At 38.3% G+C, this 24918-nt stretch overlaps 1 protein-coding gene across 5 annotated transcripts in view; it reads left to right on the top strand.

Annotated features, from left to right (window-relative positions):
- Positions 1–24918, top strand: part of Myot (myotilin) — a 46113-nt gene that overhangs the window by 15935 nt on the left and 5260 nt on the right. Inside the window, exons 1-6 of one of the 5 annotated variants that reach the window (XM_085699910.2) lie at positions 12859–12881; positions 15344–15880; positions 19653–19827; positions 20642–20743; positions 22955–23004; positions 23536–23668. In XM_085699910.2, coding sequence (XP_085556036.2) covers positions 15528–15880; positions 19653–19827; positions 20642–20743; positions 22955–23004; positions 23536–23668 — 813 coding nt within the window. In that variant the 5' untranslated portion in view covers positions 12859–12881; positions 15344–15527. Of the gene's footprint in view, positions 1–12858; positions 12882–15343; positions 15881–19652; positions 19828–20641; positions 20744–22954; positions 23005–23535; positions 23669–24918 lie in introns of those variants that run through there. The other 4 variants (XM_048419667.3, XM_048419668.3, XM_048419669.3 and 1 more) reach the window with 4 other exon arrangements.

The raw sequence follows: 24918 nt of genomic DNA, 5'->3' as shown, positions 1-24918 counted from the left end.
CAGGAGTTCTTAGAGGAACTTTTGAAGCAATTGTTTAGCTTGTAAATTATTTCCTCTGGCCAATTTAAGCAACTAGAGAAAAAGTGAAATTTAAGTGAAGCCACTAGAAGACACAATATATTAATAATTGCTTTAAAAGAGACAGGAGGGCAAAAGCATTGTTGCCCAAATCTAGAGTAAAAGTTTAAAGATGAGAATGCATTCTGCATTCAGATGGACACAGTAGGATTTTTCAAGCCACCTTCAACCTGCTGCCAAATAAAACCAAGCACAGTTTGATTCTGTTTCCTGCACAGGATAAAGAAGAAAATTACTAAAGTCTCTCTTTCTGTCAACTCCCCAGCTAGTGAAAAGCTCAACATCAGCTGATCAAGTTGTTCTACATTTGTTCAACCACTGTACATTGACTTTAATGGAAAGGTTTCATTGTTAAGTCTTCTGGGAGGGTCCCAGTAATGAAGACTTAGGCCAAATAAGAAAAAAAATAAATACCACTGGAAAATGTGCATGAGAAAAGCCTCCCACTGCATATCATTTGAAAGAAATTCCATTGGTCTCTGGAATAAATAACTGCATGGTAGCTCTGTGTCTTAGCCTGTGTGCCTTTCCAGGACAGACAGAGTATTCCAACTATCCAAAGAATGAACTCACTTTTAATTCCAAAAGGCAGGAAGTTTTCTATTTTTGGAAACTTAATAATCCAACGAGAACAACTGTATAGGGAAAGAAAACGTTTAACTCAATAAAATTCAGAAGCTTTTTAAACCTTCACTATGTAGTCTTTTTCTTTTTTTCTTTTTTTTTTTTTTTTTTTTGATTTTTCAAGACAAGGTTTCTCTGTGAAGCTTTGGAGCCTGTCCTGGAACTTGCTCTGTAGACCAGGCTGGTCTTGAGCTCACATAGATCTGCCTGACTCTGCCTCCGCCTCCTGAGTTCTGGGATTAAAGGCCTATACTAACTAATTAAAGATTAAAGACTGTCTGGCTAACTATGTAGTCTTTAAATACTTACCAGTACCCATTTCTTAAATGTGGTTTCCTTGCATATCTTAGCATCTCAACTGAAGGCACGGTAGAGAAGAAAGGAGGGACGAGGCAAATCAACAGGCATTCGAGCTGAAATTTTAATCAGATGTTTCATACTTTTCATGAGGAAAATGATCCATTTATGACCATTCATGATCCATTTAGATCAGTTTAAGCTGTTGCACATGGGATATGTGGGAAAGTGATTCCATGTATCTTCTACACACGAGTACTATGGCTGTGTCAAAACAAGCATCTGGATTTTAAATACTGAGGGTGTTTCACCCTAAGAAGAGAAACTAGGTGTTCTAGACTAACAAACTGTATGTGACTAAGTGCCTGGGTTCTAGACTAACAATACCAAAACCCAGGTATCAGGTGTTCTAGACTAGCAAGCTGTATGTAACTAGGTACCTGAGTGTGGGTATTAATAACATGGATAATAGTACCTCGTACTCTTTTATTCTTTAATTAAATGCAGAATCCCTGCTGCAGCTTGCTGCAATTCACACTCACAGCAGCCCCTGGATTCACCAAGGTAGCCTATTCATACAGAACAATAGAGGTTGGGTTTTATAGATTAAACCATAGACTTTATAAAAGAGTGTGAAGAAGGAACTGGGAAAAGAGAAAGCACTCTGAAGAGTGCTACCAATTGATCCATGTGAAAACCAAGCTAAGAAAAGGTGAAGGGTTTGCTCAGTGTTGCAAAGCAACTCTTGATTATCATTCCCTTTGCATGAATTTCTATGGCCATCCTCCACCTCGGGGGAACAGTATTTAACTTGCCCTCAAAATTCCATCAGTTTCTTCTGTCTATAGGCAATTGTGTATGTCTAGGCTTACATAACAACCAGAGATGGACTCCTCCCTAGCAACCTACTGGAAAAAGTTCGATTCAATCATTTTTGTCACACACAACTTGAGCTGAACCTTCTTTGGATTTTACCTCCTGGTTGTCAGACTGAACAGAAGTAGAACCACAGCCAAAAGAAGCCATGTCATTAGCATAAAGGACATTGCTACTGCTTCTGGAAACTTGATTTCAGCAGATGCTATCTGGCACCCTTGTCTAGTCTCCCATAAGTTTCTCCTACTGTATTTCATTCCTGTAAAACACACATATGATCAGCAGATCTCAAGTAATCACAGGGTTCTATGGCTCCTTTAGGTCCTGCCTCTTTATCAAATCCACTATTCCTTCTCCCTCAATTCCTCTCCTACTCCCTTCCCAAACTCATATACTATCTCTTTTTTTTGTTTTTTGTTTTTTACTTTTTTATTTTATTTTATTGATATTTATTGAGCTCTACATTTTTCTCTGCTTCCCTCCCTGCCTCTCCCCTCCCCACTTCAACTCTCCCACAAGGTCCCCATGCTCCCAATTTATTCTGGAGATCTTGTCTTTTTCTACTTTCTACTTCCCATGTAGATTAGATCTATGTAAGTCTCTCTTAGTGTCCTCATTGTTGTCTAAGTTCTCTGGGATTGTGGTTTGTAGGCTGGCTTTCTTTGATTTATGTTTAAAAACCACCTATGAGTGAGTACATGTGATAACTGTCTTTCTGTGTCTTGGTTACCTCACTCAAAATAATGTTTTCTAGCTCCATCCATTTTCCTGCTAAATTCAAGCTGTTATTATTTTTTCTGCTGTGTAGTACTCCATTGTGTAAATGTACCACATTTTCCTTATCCATTCTTCGATCAAGGGGCATTTAGGTTGTTTCCAGGTTATGGCTATGACAAACAAAACTGCTATGAACAGAGATGAGCACATGTCCTTGTGGCACAACTGAGCATCCTTTGGATATATATCCAAAAGTGGATATTATTGGGTCTTGAGGAAGGTTATTTCCTAATATTCTGAGAAATTGCCACACTGACATCCAAAGGAGTTGTACCAGCTTACATTCCCATCAGCAATGCAAGAGTGTTCCCTTTACCCCACAACCTCTCCAGCATAAGTTGTCATTAGTGTTTTTGATCTTGGCCATTTTTACAGGTGTAAGTTGGAACCTCAGAGTAGTTTTGATTTGCATTTCTCTGATGACTAAGGATGTTGAACATTTCCTTAAGTATCTTTCAGTCATTCTAGATTCCTACTTTGAGAGTTCTCTGTTTAGGTCTGTATTCCATTTTTTTATTGGGTTATGTAATCTTTTGGTGTCCAATTTCTTGAGTTCTTTGTATATTTTGGAAATCAGACTTCTGTCTGATGTGGGGTTAGTGAAGATCTTTTCCCATTCTGTAAACTTTTGTTTTGTCTTGTTGACCATGTTCTTTGCTTTACAGAAGCTTTTCAGTTTCAGGTAGTCCCATTTATTAATTGTTTCTCTCAGTGTCTGTGCTTCTGGGGTTATATTTAGGAAGTGATCTCCTGTGCCAATGTGTTCAAGTGTACTTCCCACTTTCTCTTCTGTAAGATTCAGTGTGGCTGGCTTTATGTTGAGATCTTTGATCCATTTGGACTTGAGTTTTGTGCACGGTCATAGATATGGGTCTATTTTCATTCTTCTACATGTTGATATCCAGTTTTGCCAGCACCACTTGGTAAATATGCTTTCTTTTTTCCATTTGATTTTTTTCTTCTTTATCAAAGATCAGGTGTTCGAAGATGTGTGGATTGATATCCAGGTCTTCTATTCAGTTTCATTGGTTGTCCTGTCTGTTCTTATGTCAATACCAGGCTGTTTTCAGTACTGTAGCTCAGTAGTAGAGTTTGAAGTCAGGGATTGTGATGACTCCAGAAGTTCTTTCATTGCACAGGATTGTTTTGGCTATCCTGGATTTTTTGCTTTTCCAAATGAAGTTGAGTACCATTCTTTCGAGGTCTTTGAAGAATTTTGATGGGCATTGTATTGAATACTATCTCTTTTTTAAAACTCACAGAGTCCACTTAGTACTGCCTGTATGGATATGGTGGTGGGACCTTCTGCTGGAGCATAAGTATCCCTTCAGGGTCCTCATCCTGAAAGAAAACATACTCTCTCATTCAACAGCCATCAATAGCTAGGTTTAGGATTTCATGAGCTTCTCCTCCATACATGCTAGAATTTCAGCTGGCTTTATCTTGTTTAGGTCTTGTGTAAGCAGTCACAGCTGCTCTGAGGACATGTGTGCCATAGCCCTGTAATGTCCTGCAAATAATGTTTTGCTGCAAATGTTCACTACTTCTGGCTTTTGTAATCTTCCTGGTTTCTCTTCCGTGATGATCCCTGAGCCTTGGGAAGAGGGCTGCCACACAGGCGTGCTCCTCAGAAATGACTACTCAATGCATGTTGACTGGTTGTGGGTCTGTGGTCACTGTCATCTATTGCAAGAAGATGCTTCTCCTATAGAGGTTGAAGTCTACTACTCCATATGACAATCTATGGGTATAAGAACAAGAATTTAGGTGCCAGTTTATTATTATGCCCATTTCTCAGGATAGTAGTATTAGTCTCCCCACTAAGCCCAGTAATCTAACCAATCATGGGGTTTTGGCTCAGTTAAAATCCCAGGCGTGGATTACATTTTATGGTGCAGGTATTAACCAAACAGAAAATGATTGGTTAATCTCTTGACACTCATGTCACTGTTGGGCCAATGCACACGCTTTAACAACCTTGTTATTACTGTGCCTCACAGGGCTTGTAGCTGGGTAGTGTTGATTACCTTTCTTCTCCTATATAATACCATTCAGCAACAGGAGAACTAGCTACAAGGGATGATGTTTCATGGTCAGTTCAGTTGACATTCTCCATGTCTGATGATTCAAGTATGTCATGTCTTCAGCAATAGAGTCTTACCATCAAGTTCTGGAATATCACCAAGAGCAAAAGCAATATAAATAGTCTGTAATGTTTGGAGGCCTATGGAATCCTACTGACCAACAACTCAAAAAGAGATAGCCCATGCCCCTCTGTATCTGTGAATACCACTGGTTAATAACAAACTGTCTTGTGCCAGCACAGGGCAGAATAGAGGTAGGTGGGTAAAACTAAACTGAATGTTGGGAGAAAGAGGGCAGAGTCAGGGAGAAGACATGCAGCTCCACTGGAGACATATGCCAAAACTTTACCCAGTAAGCCAAAGCCTCATGGCAATACACAGATTAATGGATATGGGTTAATTTAAGATATAGTTAGACAGAAATACACTTACACTGTTGGCCAAACAGTATTGTAAATAACATGGTTTCTGTGTAATTATTTTGGGACTGAGCATCCGGGAACAAACAAGAAGCCTCTTAAAACAGCCATGTGGTGATACACAGATTTACAGAAATGGGTTAAATTAAGATGTAAGAGTGAGCCAATAAAAAGCTAGAGCTAATGGGCCAAGCAATGATTTGATTAATATAGTTTCTAAGTGATTATTTCAGGAGTCTGGGCAGCCGGGGAAAAAACAAACAGCCTCCTAACAACAGATTGGCATGCCAACGTGGCTGACTAAATTCACAAAAAAACTGAGAAAGCTTGGAAAGGAACTTTAGTCATACACACAAAACAAAACATAGTTTAAAGCAGCTTCTTGCTCTGTTCACTGGCAGCTCCATTAAGAGAGCTCTTCCTGACTCAGCAGTAGCAAACCTCCCCACTCCCACCTTCCCAGATGGTTTCAAAATAGTGGCTTCCTGGACCATGCTGCCAGCACTAACTCTGGCTCTTTCAGGAGGCTGAGAACTTGAATGGGGTTTGTGGGCAATGTACTGCAAGTTACTTGGTGACATCATGGGCCAACTGGTTACCACAGCTGAGGTGATGAACATGGCTCCCACCCAGCAGTCTCAGAGGCAATGAATGGACTTCCACCATGTTGGAATGGGCTGAGCAAGCAGAGCCCTATTTGCCCAAGCAATATTGCTGCTTGGGTTTTTAAGAAGCACTTAGCATTTTAAGAGACTTTCCTAGTCAGAAAAGAATTACAGATATGCAGTAAGGACAGATTCAGACATAAAAGACCCTCTAAATGAGACACAGAGTGTTTAAAAAAAATGTATGTAGGCTTGGGAGAGAGAAGAAAAAGGGTATAGAGAACTATAAAAAGAAGTAATGTTATTTTAAAAGAAATAGAACAAAGTCTTTAAAAAGACAGAGTACAGACAGTTATAGATTTAAAAGGAGTAAAGAAAAATAAACCACATAAAGATGGAAAACTGTGGAGTCTGGATTACGTATATTATTATGTTCTCTTTGAATTCTTTGACTGTGAAGGAGCTACGTACAGAAAGACATTTCATTGTATGGACTACTAAGATAAACCAACATAAAGGTATCTTGACTTCAAAATTTAGGTCTAAGGATTTGTTGCTTTGGAAAAGAGGTTTCTCTTTCATTTCCATAGAGGATGAGAACCTGTGGATTGCTTCCAGACTAATGTGGTTTGATGGACCAAGAACCCCTGAAAATTCACCATGAACGCCCCCAAAAAATTACTTTGCCCAGCAAAAAGCAGGAAGAAATTGGAGAGAACTACACCCAAGTTCCCTAAATGATTGTTTCTAAATGTTTGTTACATTTAAAGGGGAAGGGGAATATGCTACAGAGATTTGCACTGGTATGGATCTTGGTTTATTGATACAAATTTAAGATCAATTTTGTGATATATATATATATATAATATTTCTGCTCTTGATTAATAGTTACACAGCTCATTTAAAATATAATGTATAATTAAGAAAAATAGGTTAATAATCATCTATAATAGTCAAACTTGTAGTCATGTTAGATAGGTTTTCTAAATGTACAGAGATATATTTCAGATGAATAGTTATTCTTCAAACCTTTCAAAGACTACAGAATATAGCATTTAAAATATTTTAAGAACTTAGGACTTTTCGTGATGATGAGACATATCTGCTCCTGACAGCACCAATCTCTTTCAAGAGGATAATGGGCACAAAGAGGCTCGTTATAGTGTTGGTTAGCCATTCTGTCAAGAAACTGCTCTTGCCTGGACTGCTTGATGAACTGGACATGCAGAACCCACAGAGAAATGACTGCTGAACTTGCCTAAAGATGAGACAATCCTTCAGGGTTCCTGCTTCATGAAAGAGTCTGCTAGACATTCTGTAGAACACAGAAAAATGTGACTGACAAACTGCCAGTATAGGTGGAACCATCTTTAAAATTTCCTGCTTCGTGGAAAAGTCTGCTGGATACTATGGGCCTTAGGCTGAAGATGAATGTGCCAATGATACAGAAGAACTTTGAGTGACTGTCCAGGCAGTGAGATGTCTGTGTCAACTCTACAGTTTTGGAAGTTGCCTATAATGCACTTCCTGTTTACTTAGGTAATATTATATCTTTCTGGAGTCTTTGATGGAGTTGAAGAATAGATAGTTATAGTTATAGTTTTCGTTAGTTATGATAAAAGATAAAGTAGAAATAAATATTGTAACTGTAATTCTTGCTTGATACCTGTTATATGTAAATTTACTATGTTAAAGTTGAAACCTTTCTTTTTATTTAAACAGAAAAGGGGAGGTGATGTGGGATTCCCCTCTGTATGCTGTGAATACAATTGGTTAATGAATAAAGAATCTTCCTGGGCCTGTGATAGGATAGAGTAGAGCTAGGCAGGGAAAACTAAACTGAAAACTGGGAGAAAGAGGGACAGTTAGCAAGACGTCATGGAACCGTCAGAGGAGAAAGACATAAGCTGTCAGGTGGAACCTTGCCAGTAGGCTACAAGCCTCAAGGTAAAATATAAAATAATGGAAATGGGTTAAACTAAGATGTAAGAGCTAGTCCATAAGAAACTAGAGCTAATTGGCCAAGCAGTGACTTAATTAATACAGTTTCTGTGAGGTTATTTCGGGCCTGAGTAGCCAGGAACAAACATGTGACTCTCGTGTGTGTGTGTGTGTGTGTGTGTGTGTGTGTGTGTGTGTGTGTGCGTGTGTTTTAACAGGTCTTGCTTGTTGCCTCACTCAAATAATCTTCACGCCTCAATCACTCAAGTGACTTAAATTGCAGGAACATTCCATAGCACTGAGCTCAGTGGAGATTTAGTAACTGTGAGAAGAAAAGTTTATTTTTATTAATTTAATTATCCAAATTACTTTCAATGGGTGTTTCACATATCAACAAAAAGAAATATGAAACAAACTTACTTCTTAGGAGTAAATAAAAAATAAATTGGAGGGGGGAGGAACTTGGACTTCCCACAGGGCAGGAGACCCTGACTTCCCTAGGGGACAAAGAGGGAGGAGGAGAGGGAGGGGGGGAGTGGGAGGGCGTTGGGAGGAGGGGCGTAAATGGAAACTTTTTATAATTTAATAAAATTACAAAAAAAAAATTGGAATAATAACTTTTTAAATATTTTCTTGCATAATTTTCCTGAAAAATAATAACTATGAGTGAGTAACACATATGATCTAAGGTCTACCTTATGTGAGTAACACATATGATCTAAGGTCTACCTTATGTGAAGCTTTACACTTTTTAAACAATTCTTCATTCAATCTTGAGTTTTTGAATAGTGCTATAATCACTCTTCTATTCTATTCTGTTCTATTCTATTGTTTCACTCTATTCTACTTTGAGACAAAATCTCATGGAGCCAAGGCTGGCCTCCAACTCATACATAGTTGAACTGCTGATCCTTCTGCCCACTTCCCAAGAGCTGTAATTGCAGACATGTAACACCACACTCAGTTTACAGAATTTAACCCAGGGCTTCCACATACTGCTAAAACACGTTACTATAGTCTGCTGAGCGCTAGCCCCTACTATTCTTATTTTCTACCTCAAAAATGCAAAAGCCTTGTTCCAGGTAACAGAGCTAGTAAATGCTGAATGAACATATCCACATCAGATTTAGGCAGTAATGTCTCTTACACAGAGGATATGCTATTTATTAAATATATATATATATATATATATATATATATATATATTTGGTTCCAAGTACCCATGATAGACAATTCACAACCACTTGTAACTCCAGCTCAAGGGGTATCTGGCGACTCTGACCTCTGCAAATACCTGAACTTACATGTACATACTTACATGAAGACTTACACACATACACATGTATAGCATAACTCTTTTACCTAAGGCTCAGGGGACATCACTAAAGAGATGGCCTAAGGATTTTAAGAGCCAGAGACCAATGGACCTGGCACTGTATGTGCCAAAAATTGTCCTTTCATGTTTTAAAAATCTCAAAATTATAATATCTTTCTTGAGAATGTGTCATCCTTAATGATAAAATCATTTGTTGAAAAAAACTACTGGGTAAAATTCTTGAAAAGCTAATACATTTTTTGACGAGTTTTCCTGTCCTTTCCTCAAAAATATTCAAATCTAGTTGAAGAGTAACATCACACCCACAGTACAGTCTGTTAGGTTATTTCCCATATTGAATCTCTATTTGATTTAAGCTGGTAACCCAGGTATTGATTACATGCTGTAGTTATCGAAGCTTAGAGTGCAAGCATCTGTCTAAGGTTGTGCTACAAGTGTGTGGTAGAATGGATTCTCATTTAGGTCTCCAAAATAGGTGGCAAAAAAGGTTAATGTGTCTACAAAGTTGTTGAGCATTAATCAAATTAATGCTGTCACCATTACTCCTTAAGTACACACTCATAGGATCCATAATTACTTCCTACTTGAGAATATAAGATGGAGCTGAATGCTAGAGTTGATAGCTCAAGTCATAAATGTTATATATTCCTTCTCATTATATAACCACATAGAACTTCAATAATTATCATGACATGTGATATGATACTATTTTCTTTACTCCTTACACTCCTTCCTCCTTTTATCCTCAATGTGACATTTTTTTTCTTGTTTGATAGAACAGGAGTGAGCTTCATCAGACACTCAGTTCAGCCATTAGAAAGAACTCTCAGAATCATTTTTAGCTTCTTCCCATTTCAAAATCAACTATGCCTATATGTGACAAGGAGGAAGGTAAGGGATAGCTAAATATCTGTTCTTTTTCTAGGAATGATAGGACAAGGAATTTCCCTAACCTATGGAAGGCAAATTTAAGTGAGATACTGGGATGGAACTACATGTTGTGCGGCACAAGGATGGCTGTGTGGGGAAAAACATGTGAAAAACACGTTTTTGTAGGTCAGCTGAAAAAAAGGTTCATCCCCCACCCCTGGCATCTTAATGGTTTTTTGGTATAAAAAATCCGATATTTTTGTCAAAAAAAAGCCACCATTCAAGTAGATATGAAGGTGAGGAGGCTGAAAACACTCAAAAGAGTAAACCTTTGGTTAGAGGCAGGAAAACAAGTTCATAATTGGCTACTATTAATAAATAAAGATCTTTAACTCCTGTAGATGGTATCAGAAAGGAAGACTGACTTACCGTCTTAGTCAGGGTTTCTATTGCTGTCACAAAACACCATGACCAAAAGCAAATTGGGAAACAAAGGGCTTGTTTTGCTTACTCTTCCATATCACAGCTCAGCATCGAAGGTGATCGGAGCAGAAACACACTGGGAGGGACTCAGAAGTAGGTGCTGATGCAAGGGTCTTGGAGCAGTACCACTTACTGACTTGCTCCTATGTCTTGCTCAGCCTGCTTTATCTTTATATCCTGGACCACCAGCCTAGGGATGGCACTACCCACAGTGGTCTGGGCTCCGTCTCATCAATCACTAAATTTATACAATACCCCACATGCTTGCCTACAGACAGATATTACAGAGGTGTTTTTTTTTTCAATCAAGGCCCCCTCCTCCCAAATGACTCTAGAGGGAGTCGAGTTGGCATAAAACTAGCCAACATATTTACCGTTTCTAAATTATTCCTTGATCCTCTAGTGTAGGATGAATTTTTCGCCTTCAGTCATAGACATTATCACATGTATCTCATCTTACAACTACATAGCTACAAGAACAGGTGGAAGCTCAATGAATACAGCATACATGGGACTAAAATTCTTTTGCAACTATAGTATAATAGAAGCTACTCTGTCAAAACTAGGTATATAGAGGGTCTCTCCTTGCCATCTTCTGTACTTAGCTGGTAAGATATATCTCAGACTTTAACTCTGAGACACCTCAGATCTAATGGCTCCTCTTCCTTGTCCAAATCAATTTTTCCTCAGGCAAAGTCAAATGTCAATCACTTATAACCTATTAAATATGCTTAAAACAATTTCTTGCAGAGAATACTGTATATTCTGGCTCCTCTTATTTTTATGTCTTGATATTGTGGATTGGAAGAGTTTGTCCCTCTTGAAAGAATTCGAGATATCAGGGAGCAGGTGTGCTAAAATATTGTGGGAGATTCCTAAAATAAGACTTTGTAGGCAACCACCTACTCATCAAGTCCAGCATACTTTTCTACAAAGCAATAGCCATGTCCTAAGACAGTAGCTACCCAGTTTTCCCTAAATAGCAATGCAAGCCACATGGACATGGTCAGTTGTGGAGAAATTTTTTAGGCCATTTCTCACTTTGCTTCAGAAGTGACCTCAGTAATCTTCTCATCCTCTGAAGCAGCTGGGACTTTAGGTGCAGAACATCAAGCCTGGCTATGAGGAAGAATTTTATATGACTCACATGTGTTCAAACACATATTTTTTTAAACCCTAACACACATGTTGGTTAAAACAAGATTTGAGTGCCCACCTGTGAGCCAGGAAAATTGAAGCCATTGAAAGGCAATAACCCTAATTGATTGGCCTGATCCTCAGGCCACCTACATAATTTACCAGCTCTATTGATCTGAAGATTGTTTCTTCTGTAGATATTTACATGCATGCACAAAAATGGAAACCAAAACACCACAACGGTCTCCAAGACAAGAAAGAAGGAAAGAAGGAAAGAAAGAAAGAAAGAAAGAAAGAAAGAAAGAAAGAAAGAAAGGGGAAGGAAGAGAGCAAGAGAGAAAGAAAGAAAAAAGAGAGGAAGAAAGGAAGGAAGAGAATAAGAAAGAAAGATAAGAAAAGAGAAAGGAAGAGAGGAAGAAAGAAAGATGAAGAAAGGGGAAAAGAAAGAGAGAGAAAGAAAGAAAACAAGGAAGGAAGAAAGTAAGAGAGGAAGAAAGAAAGAAAGAAAGAAAGAAAGAAAGAAAGAAAGAAAGAAAGAAAGAAAGAAAGAAAACTCTAAGTTCAGTGTAAAATGAGATGGAGCAAAAAAGTATTGACAGACTTAGACTTATTTGTTGATGGCTTGAGGGAATTAAAACTCTGGAAATAAAAATGCTAGGTCTTAGAGACATACACCAGGCAGTCAGAAAACTTGCTAAACTAAATGACACTTTCCGCTTGCCAGGCTTCGGGTCAGATGTAACTGTCACTCTGCTGTCTGGCACCCGTCCTGACCACTCCTCCTCTTGAAATGCACTTTTCCAATCAGACTCCACCCCCATTCTTATTAAGCAAGTGAAAAAAGGGAAGGTTTCAGATGCAGAGTGATGTAAAGACCAATTTGTAGTCTTTCCCCTACCGGTCCTCTCACTTGAGAAGAAAAACTCATCCTCAATCTTCTCTGTCATTTCATCCTTGTCTCACCAATGGGGAAGATTCAAAGACCCCACGTCGACACATGTGCACATCAGGTTTTCTTCCACTTCCCCTCTTTTTACCGTCATCCCATATAAGCTGGCCAGCTTATAGTCAAAATTCGTGTCTAAAATAAAGAAGCCTGTGAGGGAAGCTCATGTAATCCACTCCTGAAATATCACCAAGTCATCTGAGATATTGTTTAGATTGTGGACTCTTACTTTGGCATGCCAGCATAGGTAGATGGACAGGAAGCACATCAGATGTCACTGTCTGGCAGCTGATAAAAGTCAGGGTGCTGCAATACTAAGCCCAGAGCCACATTAGCCTGAGGGAAGGAGATGCATCTCCCTTCCCTTCAGTAGTGGGCTGAGCAGAGCTGGCATCCTCTGAGCTCAGGGTAAGTGTCTGCCTTATTTGTGCTATGGTTTGAGTTTTTGTTTGTTTTTCTTCATTTGGATTAGAGGCATAGGTGCAAAGGTGATCTTCAGATTTTGAGAGAGAGAGAGAGAGAGAGAGAGAGAGAGAGAGAGAGAGAGAGCTGACCGTTACGATATTAAATGGCACTGTATGGAATTTAAAAGATAAAGGAGTCTGTTCAGTCTACTGAAACTGTGAAGCTTGGGCAGAGGACACAAGCAAAGAAAATTTTGCATCCTTATTCTAAAGCTTACTTTTCCTATGAAAGATTCATTTGATCTGGCTGTAATTATGCCCCTGTACTGCGTCCTCAGTCCACTCTTTGGTGAAAGTCTATGTTATGCTAAAGGGAATTTTTTAATGGTTAAGATTAGCAAATGTTAATTAATACATTAAAAATTTCTAAAGTATTTTTATAATATGAGATGGCAGAATACTCTGTTTACAGTCCTTAAAATTGAAAGATCATTAATAGGGAAAGAAAAACACTGTCAGAATCTAATAGAGAACTGAACTGTGGAACAATCACAACGAACAAGAAGTGAAGTTGTCTGGGAAATATATTGTTTCATCGATATTTTGTGAATGTCTGATGAAGTATTGTAATGACATGAGTAAAATTTTTGAAACTGTATATATTTACCTGAGCTTTAAAAATACAATATTATTACCTAAGGGAACTGATACCAACATGCTTAAGACAGTCGACATTCAGAAAATATGTTTTAAAAAAATTAAAAACTCTTGCTGGAAAATATCTCCAGCCTATGTCTTAGGCAGTTAGTCACAAGCCTGAATAACTGTAATGCCTGGGAAGAAAATTAAGAACCAAACTCTAGAGTCATCAAAGAGACCCGCTGCTATAAAACCAGTTGTCTTGCAATAAAGCCGTTTTATTTCAGGAAACAAAGATTTCTATTAAACTGCCCCACCCTCTGCATCTTTCTCCCTGATGATTATAAGGCCTCACGTAGTTCGTTTCTGCAATGCACTCTGGTTGCTAGCATTTGGGTTCAGAAATTTGAAATTAGTGAATAGATAAATTTTGAAGCTTTCTCTCTTCTACGGAGCCTTTTCCTATGCAGTCCCTTGCAAGTTTTGCCCCTGCTAGTGATAGCTTAACTCTAGCCTGCCGAGAAAATCCCTAGGATGAGGTGACTTGGTCTGGATAAGTCCTGAACAGTATTTCCCTCCAGACTGAAATGCAAATAATTATACAGCACCCAGATTTGATGGTTAAACAATTCGGGAAACTTTACAGCTAAACATTTGGTTCATCAAGATTTCAGAGTTTCTCTATATTACCTGAAGCAAAGTAATATATTTTAAATTAAATCATCTGATATTTTGAATAAAAACAGTGGGTATCACAGGAACTTTCAGGAACATTTGCTCTGGCCCTTATTTAACATAGCAGCAGGAAAAACCAGAGGCAGAGATAACCCTCAGGGTGGATTTTAACAGCAAAATGAGGAAAAATGGGGATCTGCTATGTGAAGACAGAAGAAAGGCCACTCACTCCAGCAGTGAGTGAGAGCCATAGCTTCCACCATTCCTTTATTGACAGGCTAGTATCATGGGTGTTTTAGTTACGTCTACACTTACTGATTGCCGCTGAAAATAACGAGAGGAACTAGAATGATTCCAATGCTCGCCTCAATTACATATTAAACAAATAAACTAGACAACTGAGATACCACTGAGGTCAACAATGAGAAAGTATAATCTAAACATAACAAGAAAAATGACATTCGACTTTACAAATGCAGCCTGCAATATCTGTTATACATATAGAGACAAGCGAGCACACAGTCAGTCCTTAGTCTCCTTGTACTTTGGTAGTGTGCTCAATACCAAATCAAGGCAGAAAAAGAAGCAGTGAGGTATTAAGAGGAAAAATTAATTCAAAATTGGCCATAATAAATTAAATGTTTATTCTACTTTTTGAAATTGGGAAAAGGCAAATGGACCCTAAAGTAGTATTAATTGCCGGATCAAAGGGGCACTGATGTGCTCTGATGAGAAAGGGGAAGCATTTATCTTGATGAAGGCTGACATACATTGGCTGCTGTTGATTTTCAATCTTCACATCTTTGTGAGCAAGGAATCTGCAGTGTCTCGAGAGCCAGTCATGAGGCTCCAGAGCTATCACACGCGTGACAACAAAAGAATTTCTTAACAGAAGACGCTCCGTGAAAAAATTTGTGGTGTATATCTTGAAACCTCTACATATGCTTTCACCTAGAGACGAGCAAGCACACTGAGTCATTTTTACTTATTCTAAGTAGAAAGGTCACCTGCGCAAAGACAGAGGTAGAGAGAAAAGCTAGAAGGCTGAAAACTCCACCCTGGGGTAGCCCTAAAAGCTTTTGCTGAGTGTCAAGTAAACAAAATGGTTTAGACCAAACTTGTAACCTAATGATTCCCCTCCCGCCTTTTCAGAAACAATATTCTTCAAGAAAAACCTGCTGAAGCCAGGAGTACAGTGTTCTTGAGATCTCAGCAAGCGGGGCCACACTAAAGTTGCTTCTCACTTGCTGCAACCTTCTGTATTCCCCTCTCGCAGCCTCGCGGTCAGGACTCTCCTCATCTAGGAGCAAACCCATCTTGCACATACCAGCTAAGCATGTTTAACTACGAACGTCCAAAACACTTCATCCAGTCCCAAAATCCATGTGGCTCCAGACTTCAGCCTCCAGGGCAGGAAGCCCCCAGCTTCCCTAGCCAGACCAAACAGTCCTCCATCGTCATCCAGCCCCGCCAGTGCACGGAGCAGAGGTTTTCTGCCTCGTCCACAGTGAGCTCTCACATCACCGTGTCTTCCTCGGCTTATCCTGCTTCCCAGCAGCTTGCTGGCCCCAGCCCAGGCCAAAAGGCTACCGCCACCTATAACCAGTCTCCAGCCAGCTTCCTCAGCTCTATTTTACCATCGCAACCTGATTACAGTAACAGTAAGATCCCATCTGCTGTGGACTCCAAGTAAGTGAACCTGTGTACACTGCATGCGCCATGAGCCTTATCCGAGGAGATCTCAGGGTGAGCTGCTGTTATTCTTTAGAGTGCAAATCGGTAGTGTGAGCTTCATTCTCACTGAGCCAGGAAACTGGCAGTAAGAGGTCACCTAAGCCTTCTCCCGTGTCCAGACGGAACGGGGCTCAGATTACCTTCTATCACACTATCGCACACAAGTACAAGCTTATTATTTATCATCTTCAGAAAGAAAAAAGAGCAGATTTCTAATACACCAGGGAATGGTGAGCTTTCTGCTTAGCTCTAAGCTAAATTTCTTTCACTGCAAATTTAATTCCTCTGAGGGCTGGCTTGGCTGGGTTGCAGAACACCTGTCTGTTCCTCTGTGTCTAGGATTTCCTCCCTTATGAGCAAAGGCTATTAAGTTTCTTCTCGTAGTCTTCTCTTCCTACCCTCTTCTCCCTCTAATCCTGACTATCCACTTGGCTAATATAATTTAAAATTAACACTTTTTTAAAAGTCTGGAACTCAGTCAGTTGACCACTTGCATAAAGGGTCCTTACTGGGATCAGTAGGGAGGCTGGAACAGAAGAGGGATCATGGTTTTAAGGTTTGTGTTGGTAGGGGAAGATGTAACTTGTTGAACTTTGTCAGATGGTCTAAATCCAGGAGTGAATACCTACAGCCTTATGTAAGCATGCACTGTATTTCCACAGCCAAATACTGTCCTGAAAGAACTCAACCCGAGGAAGGGACACCATGTGGAGTCAAGCTTTTTTTAAAACATGAACAGAATACTTTGTACTTATTTAAATTTAGGGCTATCAGTTTTCATATTTCTTGGCTTGCGAGAATATCAGTGATTAAATGAGAGGCATTTCAAACATTGTTTGGTGGACCATGTCTTGTTGGAGTATTAGTGGAAAACTTGCTGATGTCTTCTCTAGATTTGTTTGAAGTTGAACAGATAAATCAGCGTAGAAGTGGAAAGTTTTCCTATCCATACATAAACTGATACTCATGCAGGTTACTTGTATGAATTATTAAAGTGTTCACCAATAAGATGACTGAACTAGTTTTTCTAAAAATTATATTATTCTTTGAAATTCCAGAAAAGCAGCTGAGTGGACCATAGCAGTTTAAATTGTAGTGAAACCGATTTCATACTTTTAAAAATAAAAATCAGGACACTCAAAAACAGGTTGGAATTCTATAGTTATTAAATTCAATTGTATATAATGGCTGATGACCAATAGATCCTGCTTTGGAATACAACATTCTCATAGTTTTGACTTAGTATTTTAAAAGGTCGCCTTCCTCCCCAACTCCCCACAAAATCTCATTGAATTCATTTCATACTTTGTATTTCTTTCTTGTTCACAATTATTAATATGATCATTCTTCTTGGTAGTTTCATGGTATTTCTAAGTTTCTTATACCGGAATTTTAAATATATAACCTACTCTGACTGTAATATTTTTCCTAGTAAAGTCTTTCAATCCTATTCCAATTCTGCTAAGAAAAAAAGTTATCAAACAAATATTCATAGAGCCTCAACCACATACCCAACTTTGCGCAAAACTAAGAAGAGGAGAGGCAAAAATAGAGACTAAGAAAGTAAGTCTAGGAGGTCCCCAGACCAGAGATCAAAGGTCCAGCTTTAGCTGTTCCATTTTCAGCAACTGCAGATAACTCTTCTAATCTTGCCATCGCTACTTGATACCCATTCTGAGTCCAGCTGTAAGGGGTGGAAAGCCCTGGCCCTTGAACATATGTGCACAATTCTCTCATTGTTATGAAGAGCTTAGGATTGCTCCATCTTCTAAAGCAATCCCTTGATTTCTGACCTAAAGACTCTTGAAAACCTTACTTGGCTTCTCAAGGATGGGAAGTTCTTAGGCAATGTTTTTAGCAGTTGTTCAAACCGCACAGTGAGAAGCGAGTGGGATTCTTTAATTCTAATTATTCCTTCCAAAGAGCTTGCCATGAGGCATTCAGCAAATAGCCTGCTTGGCGATCCAGTTTTCTGAGCTGTATCATATTTAATGATCAGGATTAGTGGTGAGGAAAAAAGACCTACAGTGTAAAAGTAATATAAGTTTATACAAAAATATTATAAAAAATATATTCCACCAAATGTGCAGACAGTGAGGTTATGTAGTTAACCAACTAACTAAGGATATCTTGTGGTTCTCAGGCTTAGCTGTCATTAACAGTCCTTCAGGATTTCTATAAAATACAATGATGAGAACAGAATTGTCTGTGTCTAATTCACTTTACCAAGCACTTGTGGCTCTCAAACAGGTGGGACTCTAGAACTAAAAGACATTATAAGAATTTATCAGTGCATACACTACAGGGCTATTAAGGGGCTTTAATATTCCTTAATTGTGAACAAGAAGTTAATTATTGTGAATATAAACATATTAATAATTGTGAGCATCAAGAAAAAAAGGTCACTGCTTTGGCCTAGAAATTTAATCAAGGAAAGGGGCTTCACTATTTACTTACCCAGTTGATTGATTTGACTATTTACTTTATTGGACAAATCAGACTTTAGTTAGGGATTGATATAGACAACTGGAAAGCAAAAATATCTAGATTGTAAAGGGAGAATGGGCACCATCAGTTTCTAAGATAGTATATCTTGGCTCAACTGGCAGTATCTCCCACAGCTGTGCTTTAGAGTAGGCATAGAGTGGCAGGGTGATGACACCTGTTACTCATCAGTCTGTTTACATTTGACCCTTGGGATAATCATCAGGTCACAGAGTGGCCCCAGTGCACAAAGTGAAGACTCTGGTTCCACTCAGTATTTATTTTCTCTGAATCACAAGTCCTTTTATGAGTCTTGATCTCCTTTGGATCTGAATGACTAGGGAACATTTATCATGAGCACTGTAAAGTATTCCTTCGAGCAGTGGTCAGTTTCCCCCATCAACTAGAATGATGCAAGTTTGCCCGCATAGGGTTCTAATTCAGCAAACTAAGTTTGAAAGGTATTTTTATAATATGAGATGGCAGAATACTTTGTTTACAGTACTTAAAATTGAAAGATCATTAATAGGGAAAGAAAAACACTGTCAGAATCTAATAGAGAACTGAACTGTGGAACAACCACAACAAAGAAGAAGTGAAGTTGTCTGGGAAATATATTGCTCCATCAACATTTTGTGAATATCTGATGAAATATTGTAGTGACATGAGTAAAATTTTTGAAACAGTATATATTTACCTAAGCTTTAGAGAAAAGGTTTGATCCACCAAACAGTTAACCATACAGGATTCTCTCTTTGCTGTCCCTGCTCTCTACCAATGTCAGTATGGAAATCTGAAAAAGCTCAGGATAGCTTAGAGAAACATTTAGGAACGGGATATGATATAAGAACTTAAACTCTTAGAATTACTTTCAGATTAGTGAATTTTTTCCAAATCCTTTTTAAAGTTGTTTCATGTTTTATCTTCCTCGAATTACCCTTTCCTTTCTCTACCAAAAACTAATCAGCTTAGCAATACAAAAGAAGTCATCGCACTTTAAAAGTTATGTTTATAGTCTTCATTGTTTTTAATTGAGCTAAACATTTTCCCCTCCCCTTTTTTCTCCTTTATTTCTATGTAGTGGTTTGGATCATTTGAGGTACAAAGCATTCTTCTTGACTGTTATCAGGGTCATTGGTGTTCTTGACGACAGTAGAAATTCTAAGTGGTAATCTCAAAGTTTCTAAGCATGGCTTACAGAATAAATTCAATTCTATTATTTTCATTTTTTTTCTTTTCTAAGCTATCAACAATCCTCGGTTAACCAACCAGTAAATGCCATGCCATCCCAGACTGCAAATGCTAAGCCCACTCCAAGGACTCCTGACCATGAAATCCAAGGATCAAAAGAAGCATTGATTCAAGATTTGGAGAGAAAGCTGAAATGCAAGGACACCCTTCTTCATAATGGAAATCAAGTGGGCAAGCTACCTGTTGTTTCGTACAGAAGGCCAATTACACTAGTAAAGATTTAATTCCAATGAGAAAGTTCTGAGGCTGAGAATATAGCTCACTGGTAGGATACTTACCTAACATCAGGTTGACACCTAGTACCACTACACACACACACACACACACACACACACACGCACACACACACACACTACTTCTTTCTCTCATAGATCTATGGCCATAGAGGCAGCAAGAAATAGGATTCACATTTTTAAAAAGGAACATTTGCTTGCTTGACTTTATTATTACTCTAACATGACAGCCACCATTTGGGTTTCAGTGGTAAAAGGATAAGGTATCTTTAAAAATAAAACCTAGATAATACAATGAAACTTTTGTCTTACACATTATTTTCTCAAAAACTCAATATATAGGCATATTTCTACTCTCCCTGCCCTAGGGTTTTGGAAAAGTAGAGACAGGAGGATCAGGAGTTGAAAGTCAGCTTTGACTAGATAATGAGTTCAAAGCAAGTCTGGGACCCATGAAATCTTCTCTCAAAAAAAAAAAATCATCACCTCTCACAAAATGTCTGTCTGCCAAGTAACTAATGGAAAATGTTATCAACTCAACTTTTTGGACCTTAACAGCTGTAATTCTTCTATAGCTCTTAATACACAATTGTATTAGTTGCTCATCCTTGAAGACAAGGCTCCTTAGGAAACATAGAAACTATAACTCAAAACATGGGAGCACAGTTTGAAGTTCTGACTTAGAGTACTGGTTTTCCCGGTCTATCTGTTCACACACCTCTTACTAAATCTCATCACCGCCCTCTAGAGGCTGACCTATGAGGAGAAGATGGCTCGCAGGTTGCTAGGTCCCCAGAATGCTGCTGCTGTGTTTCAAGCTCCAAACAACGATGTCCAAGAATCTTCACAGGTAACTTAAAATGACTGATGTGTAACTGTGACCTTTGCTTTTCTTTCTGGCATAGGATCTTTGGCCTCAAATCTGGCCGAATCGATTCAGCTTCCACACCTTGCTATGCATCTGGGACCACAGAGGCACGCAACTCTGGCCAGCTTCAGGCAACTTCTTTTTGTTGCAATTTTTAAGTTGTTTGATGTTTTCAGCCATGTTTGTGACACATCTACTTGCTTCTGCCATGCTCCCAAGTTTAAACACACCTTTTATTGAACAAACTAATAAGATGACTCTAATGAGGGTAATTAAAATTAAGATTAATAAAAACTCATTTTTCAGAAAAGGATTAACTTTAGAATAGAGTGAATATGCACAGACTTGCACCTGACCAAATTAATTATAACAGGTAACTCAAAAACACATGTTCGGTGGGAAGGACAAACTGAAGGGTTATTACCCTTCAGGCTGCCTGCTATATCCTCTTAAATAGTCTGCAAGGCTGTGAGCAACAGAGATGGATCTGGGAACTCATTGAGTAAACAGATATGAAATAAGAACAAAGACTTTTGTTTATATTAAAGGCAACTAGACTAACTAGAAAGGATGGATGACGGCCTAATGGATAAGAAGCAGGTCTCAGACACTAAGCAGTTCATCCATCCATCCATCCATTTATTCATTCAGCCAGTTTACATGGAGCATCTACTGCATTGAACTCAAGCCACGGCATAGGCAGTAATAGCCAGAATAAGACAACTCCATCTCTTCTAGTAGAATTACTCAAAAAAAATTACTTAATATTTATGACAGTGTTTGAAAGGAAGGTGGCAGTACTGTCACAAAAAGATAGCAGCAGAAACATAACGAAAGGAGAAAACACAAACCTTATTATTTTATACATTCAAACATTGATCCTAAGTAATAAGAAATGTCCAATTACAGTAACTATAAACAAAAATATATTTCTGCTATAATTGAAATACTCTACTTCTGAAAATAACATGGTAAAACCAAAAGTTCTTTTTTAAAAAAATCTTATTTTTAGCTGGTCAATGATGATGCATCACGTTTAATCTCAGCACTTGAGAGAGAGAGAGGCAGGAAAATCTCTTGGTTCAAGGCCAGCCTGGTCTACAGAGTGAGTTCCAAGACAGCCAGAACTACACTGAGAAGTCCTATCTTGTAAAATAAATAAATAAATGTGAGAATAAAAAACAACAAAACAAACAAAAAATTATTTTGAAGATTTTGAGTTTTATTAGATTACTAGGTTTGTTTTTTGTTTTTGTTTATTTTTTCCTAAAGAAATAGGATGATTGCTAAATTGGTAAACTGTTTCGACTTTTTTTAAAGGAATCTTAGGACTAGACAAATTTTTTAGATTGTTTTGAAATGCCAAAATGCATTAGCTAAAGAGATTCATCCCAAAATAAATGTTTGTACTCAGATTTTCTGTGTTCCTATTCAAATACTTCAGAGAGATTTGAGCTGAGAGTATATTTTCTACTTCATTTCTATCTTCCACTGTGCCAAGAACAGCAACATTTATACAAAACAGGCACAGAGTATATAATCATTTAATTCAGTTGTTATAATGTTCATCAATTTTTCACTTTATTCTCTAGTAGAAACAATTTTCTGGCACTCAATATAAATCATAAAAGGTAAATAAATATTTCTTTATTTGGCAGGAGCTAATTCATGTTTCAAGTCTTTTTTATAGTTTTATCCATATTTCTAATGGTGTCCAACAAGATTTTTTTTCCCATGAGCTAAAAGGAGAAGTATTTTCCAGTCTAATGAGTGTTTACTGTTGTTGGTGGCACTGCTCAGCAGTAGCCTGACACCAGCTGCCCAGTGCCAGCATAAGTGAGCTCATCTCTATTCCTGCTTTGCTAAAGTACAGCCTGCACTGTGTCCCCAAGTCAAACACGCCAGGGGAACACTCACCCTTTTATCACAAAACTGCCGTCTGAGAAGTAAACGACCATCAGTGTTGGGTTCAGCTGACTTTTATAAATCGTACCTGTGAAACTATCCTGTTAATTCTTTGGAGTCCTTACTAAGGAAATGGTCAGGTCATTTGCTGTGTCTAAAATGGAACTATACAAAAGTCAATCACAACTGAAGTAGCACAGACATTCCTCTCAACTACATTTGCTTACCTCCGCTTCATTTAAAAAGACCAACTGCGTGTTAACTTTCTCCCTTTGTTTTCTTCTCAAGCAGCACAACCCGGAGCATGCACGGCTGCAGGTTCCCACATCACAAGTAAGGTAATTCCGTTTAGTTTGTAAAGAGACATGTATTTTGCTACCTTAAATGTTTTTCACTACAAATATAATATGTAGTATACACAGCCCTCAAATTTACTATATTCTTTCAAAACGTACTGTAAATTTTCAAATGTCAAGGGTGATGCTGAAAACTTGTATGCCCATTATCAGAGCTACCTCAAAGGGTGTTTTTTAAAGAAAAAATTTGGTCAAATAGTCAGGACCATGCTTCCATGTTAAATAACTTGTCAGAACAAGGGAAGCGCAGTACTAACTATGAGGTGTACATTGATCAACTTAAGGAACTTTTTTAAAAGGAGAGGGTTCTTCAATATTCAACTTGTAACAGATGTTTCTAAATTGTTATATTTCTGACCGTCATTAAATAAGCCCTTCGTGCCAGTCTCCATTGTCACCATGCCATCAACCAAAGCAGAGACTCTGGACTCTCTAGCGTGATGGCTAATTGTACTGTGTGAATGGTAATAGCAAGGACAGTTCTGCACAGTCATTATTAAAATATTGTTGTAGAAGTAGATCGTCCTCAAGAGCAGAGGCAAATGACCAGGACGCCATCCAGGAGAAGTTTTACCCACCACGCTTCATCCAAGTGCCAGAAAACATGTCGATTGAAGAAGGACGATTCTGCAGAATGGATTTTAAAGTAAGTGTTTTTAAACATGCTAAGGGCGCATTAGTGATGCGTCACCAAGTTTGGGGAATTGTCCCTCTTCCCAAACTTTTGCAGCTTGCCACACAGCTTGGAAAGCACTACGTACAGGGAAAAGGGACACAAATTCTGAAGCTGGGCCGACACAAGTTACATCCTGGTTGTGCCACCTTCCAGCCGTGTAAACTTAGACAAGTTAAATAAACCTAGTCAAGTTTAACCTCTGTACGTTTTATTATCTCTTCTGTGAAATGGTAATAACAAATACTACTTACCTCATAAAGTAGGACGATGAGCTTAGTAAACAGATGTACTGGATACACGCACGCACGCACGCACGCACGCACGACCAGCTGTCTCAAGCAGCTTTAGTTGTCTCTTCATCCCTTCAAGCTACCCTGCTTTTTTCTTTTCTCGATTTTCAGGCTAAAACAGTGCTCTAGTGGAAACCTCATCAAATTTTGATTATCCTCATTCTTAGAACTTTTCCTTGTAAAATATTTTTCCAGAGTCCCTATCAATGAGAGTTACTGTTCGTGTTGAGTGTCTTTATACAAAAATATTTAAACGTCTAAAATTTATGTACAAAATTGTGGTGTCCACATACCTTGTGGGACATAAAACATAAATCAATGTAATAGATAAAGTAACCAAAAGGCATCTTAAAGAGTTTGAGGCTGTCTCAACCAAAAAATGGATAAGAAAAATGTGGTACATTTACACAATGGAGTACTACACAGCAGAAAAAAATAACGACGGCTTGAATTTTGCAGGCAAATGGATGGAGCTAGAAAACATCATTTTGAGTGAGGTAACCCAGACACAGAAAGACAATTATCACATGTACTCACTCAGAAGTGGTTTTTAAACATAAAACAAAGAAAAACAGCCTACAAATCACAATCCCAGTGAACCTAGACAACAATGAGGACCCTAAGAGAGACATACATGGGTCTAATCAACATGGGAAGTAGAAAAAGACAAGATCTCCTGAGTAAATTAGGAGCAAGGGGACCTTGGGGGAGGATTGAAGGGGAGGGAGAGGAGGGGAAGGGAGCAGAGAAAAATGTAGAGCTCAATAAAAATCAATAAAAAAAGAATTTGAGGCCGTATTTGATGGAATTAGGTGTGACTTGAAATAGTCTAAAAACAATACAGTAATTTCAAGTTTTTAATTTCACAGTAAAAATTTACAATAAATGTATTTTGAACTCCTACTTTCCACTTTCAATCCCAAATCCAGA

Source organism: Myodes glareolus, chromosome 13 (assembly GCF_982192425.1).
Source record: "Myodes glareolus chromosome 13, mMyoGla1.1, whole genome shotgun sequence".
NCBI classification, from domain to species: Eukaryota; Metazoa; Chordata; class Mammalia; order Rodentia; family Cricetidae; genus Myodes; species Myodes glareolus.
The sequence above is the reverse complement of the archived record's forward strand: the minus strand, read 5'-3'. Positions and strand labels throughout refer to the sequence as shown.